Source organism: Tasmannia lanceolata, unplaced genomic scaffold (genome assembly GCF_043159265.1).
Source record: "Tasmannia lanceolata isolate RefF3 unplaced genomic scaffold, GAP_Taslan_0.1 ptg000015l, whole genome shotgun sequence".
Lineage (NCBI taxonomy): Eukaryota > Viridiplantae > Streptophyta > Magnoliopsida > Canellales > Winteraceae > Tasmannia > Tasmannia lanceolata.
Genome location: NW_027518692.1, coordinates 33,347,501 through 33,353,843, shown reverse-complemented (window position 1 = coordinate 33,353,843; position 6,343 = coordinate 33,347,501). Strand labels below are relative to the sequence as shown.

Here is a 6,343-nt window from a genome sequence, read left to right as displayed (position 1 = left end):
GGATATGCTTGAAGTTGATTCTGAGACCTCTTCTTCTGTTGCAGTCGTTCCATTTTACAACTTCCATTTGTAACTGCTCACTACTGTCTCACGTTCTTTATGAAGGAACTCGCAATAACCACACACACTTCCGCTTTGAATTTTACACCTTCCATTATTTGAGAGTAGCTCCTATTTCCATCTTGAGGGGAAAATAACAGCTAGCGTACAGCTACTTTGAGTACAAAGTCCTTAGGATATGGGTCCAATGAGACCATTTGGATTCAGTTCCTAATAATAAGAGGTGCAACTCGGGTTGGATTGGCCTCAACCCGACCCGACCCAAGGAACCCATTTTTCCAACCCGACGAGGTTCAACCCGACCTGACCCGAGGAACCCATTTTTCCGAGCCGACCCCGACTTCAACCCGATCCGACCCAACCTGAGTTTTTAAGCTTAAAAATATAAAAAATTGTAAAAAATGTCAGGACAGGTTGCCAAACCCTCAACCCGAACCCGAATCCGACCCAACCTTTTTCGGGTTGAACCCGACCCGAGTTGCACCCCTAGTTCCTATGTCTAAATGCGGTTCATTAATTTGGATCCTTTGTGGATTGGAGCGTCTCGGTCCACTGACAGACCATTTTGAGCTTGACCTTTTGGTGGCTGTTCCATTCTCTTAAACCCCACTCCAGAAAAGGACTGTAAAGCTGAAACACTCAAATACTCAATCCCTTCATTGTAAAGCTGAAAACCTCAATCCCACTTCCCTTCTCTCCTTGTACCAAAATCTAAACACTTGTTTCTACCATGCGAGCAAAGCTCACTCCCCGCCGCGCCTCTCCCTCCGAATTCCCAACTCCACCCCCCTCCGAAACCCTAGAAGACCCATACTCAACTGAAACAACAGACCCAATCTTAACCGAAACCCCAATCCAAACCCAAATCCCAATCCACACCCAAATCCCCTCCGAAACCCTAATCCAAAACCCCACCAAAACCCTAGACCCATACTCAACTGAAACCCTAGGCCAAATCTCAACTGAAACGCCAATCCAAATCCAAATCCCCACCGAAACCCCAATCCAAATCCAAACCCCCACCCTAACCCCACCAATCTCCGCATCAAAACCTTCCCCAAGAACCAGACCTTCTCTCCCTCGCAAGGCCAAGCTCCCTCCTCCTCCTCCTCCTCCACCACCACCAGCTCCTCCTGCTCATGTTTCTTCTTCTTTTTCTCTTTCAATCGACCCTACTACTACTTTTTCGAGTGGCGGGCGGGGCCGACACATCAAGGTGAACGGCCGAGATCGGCGCGTCCGCCTCCCGGTCCTCACAGCTGCACGCCTTTTCCAGCTCACCCGAGAGCTCGGCCACCGATCTGATGGCCAGACCGTCGAATGGCTGCTCAGGCAGGCCGAACCCATTATCGCTGCCGCTTTGCCGGGCTCAGTTTCTGCTTCTCCAGGTTCGGTTTCTTCCTGTATAGTGTATTTGTACTGTTTTGTTTATGTTTTGAAACTGATATTTTCACCCCTCTTTTTTATACTATGATGTGAATCCATGAAAACCAATGGATAAATAGAGACAAACAATAGATAATCAAGATCAAGATCAATGAAGATTAAGATAAAGGAGGGTAATAGGGGTAGAAAGAGGATGTGGTTTATGAACCCAACCGAAAAGGGTGAAAAGGAGAGACAAAAATGAAGGGAAAAATAGAAAGAGAGAGAAGTGAAAAGAAGAAAGTGGAATCAGAGTTTCGGGATAGAAAACTACGATGGCCAGATTTTTATTCATTCCATCATTGCATTGTATCCCCGAAAATTGCCCTGAGGCTCCATATATATAAGAAGGATGTTGCTAGGGACCATCGCAGAAGGCATCTCGCGGAACGGCTGTTGCATGAGAGTGCAGCCACATGGCATCGAACCAAGGGGTTCCTTCATGGCATCAAACCAAGGGGTTCCTAAGCACCACGCCTTAGGGATGATCAAGTTTACTTCGGCAAGGACTAGACATCACATCCACACAAGAGAAGAAGCTTTCAAAATCTCTGTTCATTCATCTGTTTAATCTTTCATTTCATCGTGGCTAAAGGAAAAGACCCCTGAGGCTACAAATATATAAGAAAAGAAAGAGAACCAGAAAATCCTAAAACCATAAACAAAAAGAAACACTTTTGGACTAAAATACCTTCTAATGACGTGAAACCTTGCTCCCACTTAAAAATCCCGTAATACATGTGTGGGGACTATTTAAAACACTCACAACTTGGAAAACTTAAGTGATTTTGATGGGAAAAGATTATGGTACCCCTTCTATAACTTAACAGTCTTAAGAGGCACCTAAAAGTTAAAATTTGGACCTTAGGATGGTCCCCATCGCACCATGTGGGTGAAAATTTCAATGCTCACTGCATTGAAAAACTAAACCCATGCTGAGATAGAGCACTCATTGTGTAAGCCTGCAGTAGATGCTGGATGTGAATTCATGAAGGAGGTGTTCAAGGTGCCAAATTGATGCATTTTGTCTGAAATGGTTTACTGACAAGCATGCTTTTAAATTTCAGCCGAAATCCGAAATTTTGGTTTCACTTTGGACCGAAACCGAAATTTCGCGAAATCCAAAATTTTGGATTTCCTAAATTTCGGCCGAAATTTCGAGAAACTGGTTTTTTATTAAAATATAGTATTAATTGTAAATAATAGATTATTACTTTTTTATTGCCGGATTTCGGCTCAAATTTCGGGATTTCGGCCCAAATTTCGGTTCCGGCCAAAGTCCGAAATCGAAATTGAAACTGAATTTTAAATCCATCCTGACAAGTGACAAGCTTATCCTTGAAGAGGAAGGGAAATATGCCTTTTCCAATTTTCATATGGATATTGGGTTTCAGAAAATCTAAACTAATTAATGACCACCCACCACTAAATTTCCACAGTGGAATAAGATGTTGAAATATGATTCTTGAAAATGTCGGTCCCAAGGAAATGTTTCTGCTTACGTTTCTTCATAGTATATGTTTCAATTTTGTGGTACCAGTGTTGTTTCATGGGATATCAGGAGATGTAATGGCTGTATTCCACACTAATGCATGCATGCACATGTAAACTTGTATGAAATTCACCCATTTACTTCTGTTGCACCAATTATAGTTAGTGTCATCTTGAAAACTCTGTTACGTACTATTAGATTTGGTAGACTTAAAACACAACAGAGCAGGTTTGCAATCTGAAGGTTTTAATTCATTTTCTATTATCCGTAGCTTTTTTGAGCAATATGCACATTTATGCCTTACCAACTTGAAGCTGGGTACCCTTTTAAGATCTTGCATTAACTTCCCGATTCAGGTGATTGTAAATTTAAGTTTAAGTCTCTCAATTTGCAAAGAATGGCTCAAAGGATGACTCAAACACGATATCCTATTGCATTTTGTAGAGGAAAACTCAAATCGTTTATTTATACCTGCAGGGCCTGCTCCAAAAAGGGGGAGGCGGAAGAAAAACACCAATGAGAAGCAAAACTTGAGACACTCTTCTGTTTCATCAGGTAATGAACTTAAAGCGAGTGTTGTTTTTTCAGTTAATGATTTGGGGCATCCGAGGGGAACTCATGATTTATTTGAAATTGCAGGGACGAATAGGAGGAAGCGGGCCAATCTTAGTCAAGTGGCCTTGGTAGATGATGATCCGAGCCTTATAAAAGAAGCAGAAATTGATCAATACATGGATGCCTTGGATGAGAAAGCTCCCAGCCTTATATTTAAGGGTTCAGAAATCGATCAGTTTAAGAAAAACAGTCAGGAAAATTTAGAGGGCATTAAGGAAAGCGTTCAACTGGATCATCATGCAGGAATTGATCAGTATGAGGAGGAGAACCAAGCCATATCTTTAGAAAATAATATGGTGGCATCTGAGGAAGAAATTCTCAGCACATCTTTTCGAGTTACTGATCTGTTTTGACAGAAGTGTGAAGACCATGGTGATCAATTTCGGATCCCAGAATCTCTGTTTAATGTACCTGTGGGGCCTGGAAATCATCATGCACTATTCAAGGGTAATGATCAGATATTGCTAGCTGAGGTGAAATTGATTTCGAGTTGTTCAAGGTGAATAATATTTCCGACCCATTGCATACAAATTAGAATGACAATCTCTTCCTAGAATAATATCGAACCAATTGAAGAGGATGATTACGCATCCTAATTACAAGTTGTACAAAATGTTATTTAAGTCCACGTGTAACCATTTCACCTAGCACCATGTTTAGAAGAACGAAAAGGATTCAAATGTGTTACTAGGGGAAGTGAAATGAGATGTTACGGTGAAAAAACTGTGAAGTATCTTTAACTAGTTGCTTGAATGAAGAAATTATGCCTTCATCAATTACATTTTGTCAGTGATGTCTGTCTTATCAGAATACTGTTGCTTTTCTTACTAGTAGTGACAAGCATGCAAGTTGCTTGAAACTCTGGTGAAAATTGTCTTCTTTAATTCTTCAACTGCCAAGTGCTAATATCAACCAGTATCTTCTATGTCAGTTTTCAGAGGCACTTATGTGATGATTTCCCAAGTTGTGCGTTGGGGTATTTGATATGGGTTTTGGCCTAATACAGAGTTGGGACTGGGGTATCAATCGTGTCAATGCCTTTGACCCTTGTTTCTTTTCATTTGGGCTCCTTTACCAGATTAATTCTTTTTTCTTTTTCTTTTTTTCATTTTCTATAGAGTAATTGCTTTTCTCCTTCCACAGCTTTTTATGTGTCTCTGATAATGCATATGTTCCTTAATTCTCTGCAGAAATGCTTTGATGTTTTGGTTAATTTACTTCTGGGAGATGCGAAATGCAATTTTTTTTCAAGGTTCCCACTGTGGAGACACTACTGTGATAACATCCCAGTCGATGTCCTAACCATTTTACCAATGGACTTGAATGACTTGTACAATGCCTTCTTAACCGTCCATTTGCAGGAGACCATTCGAACGTCGCTGCCTGGGTTTTCAATGTCATGAACTGCATTTGAGACTCATCACTTTGCATAGGGCCTCTAGATGTAAAAGAGAAGAATATGTAGAAATTGGATCCAACTGCTTACAATTGATAAAAAGTTCACGTGCTTCGGAGAACTTAAACCCTAGATAATTACACTCAGTGGAAGCTGGCCAAAATTGTGACAGTAAGTGTCATTTCCCAAGCCATTTTCTGTTTTCAGATTATCAGAGTGAAAATTTCAATCTTGGGGCTCTGAGTAGATTAATTGATTGCATTGGTATGCTGAATTTTTTTCCTATTGTGACTGCTAATGATCAGGTTTTGAACTTTTTAATTATTGTTTTTGTTGCCATTTGTTTATTTCTGGCATAATTTAGAACTTATCTGTCTTCGTTAGGCTAGGCCCTTAAACCACTTGGGATCTTAACATTCTACCACACCCCAACAGCTGACGTGACGGATTTCACTCGGGTTGCTCATTTCATCGCTGGCCCAGTCTGTGATGGCTTTCACTATGATTGGTTGCTCAAGGTAGCCTTTTTCACAGGTCATCCCTTTCTTCAGCCACCCCATTGTGGGACTGCTCACATTATGATTGATTAAGGTTAGTCATTGTAACCTTTTGAGTTTATGTTTAACCTTTGAGTCGGTGTTCGGGGACAACCTGTCCCCTTGTTTGTAATCTTCTGTTTATCGATATGAAATCTTTTATCTTTAAAAAAAAAGTAAAAGTAAGTCATTTTTACATGTCATCCTTTCATGACTATGGTTGAAGAGTTCTAATGTTTTCTGAGTGATTCTTCTGCTGTTGTCCGGACGACTGAGAGGTGACAAGGCAAGCTGTCTGGATGGGACCAAAAAACACTAGGTTGATCTGGTAACTCATTTGGATGACTTGATTTTCTCATATATTAAGTCTTTTTATTTTATTTTATTGTTTTGATGTTTTTGGGTTGTGTTTTTTTTTTCAAATGGAGCTCAATTTCTTGTCTACCATCCAAACATAGTTTCAATTCCTATTGATTGATTCACCTAGAATTGGATTTTCAGTCATCATACGGTGATGATTTATGGGAAACACGGCCTACTTATTTATTTGGGGGGAGGGAGGCATTTTTTCAATGTATTTTACTGAGCTGGTTGCAGCTTGAATCGGATTGACGCAACCCAGTTTTAGTTCTCAGTTAGGTTGGACTGGGTCAACTTGGGGCCTTACTGGGGTCAAAGATGCACACCCCAATTGGAATTCAGGTTGGGTTTGGGTTGAGCATGGAGGAACCTGATTTAAATCATCTAGATGAGTCCTATCATACGATTTATGTATAATTTAAACTCGGACTTTTAAAAATACAAGTAAATGAGGTAAAG

The 6,343-nt window shown here is 40.6% G+C and overlaps 1 protein-coding gene across 1 annotated transcript; it reads left to right on the top strand.

Annotated features, from left to right (window-relative positions):
* The first annotated feature begins 634 nt into the window (after positions 1-634).
* LOC143846684 (uncharacterized) lies at positions 635-4,381 on the top strand. The gene is made up of 3 exons (XM_077355188.1): positions 635-1,448; positions 3,455-3,532; positions 3,617-4,381. Exons 1-3 carry the CDS (start codon positions 791-793, stop codon positions 3,943-3,945), a joined length of 1,065 nt encoding a protein of 354 aa, XP_077211303.1. The 5' UTR covers positions 635-790; the 3' UTR covers positions 3,946-4,381.
* Positions 4,382-6,343: the final 1,962 nt, after the last annotated feature.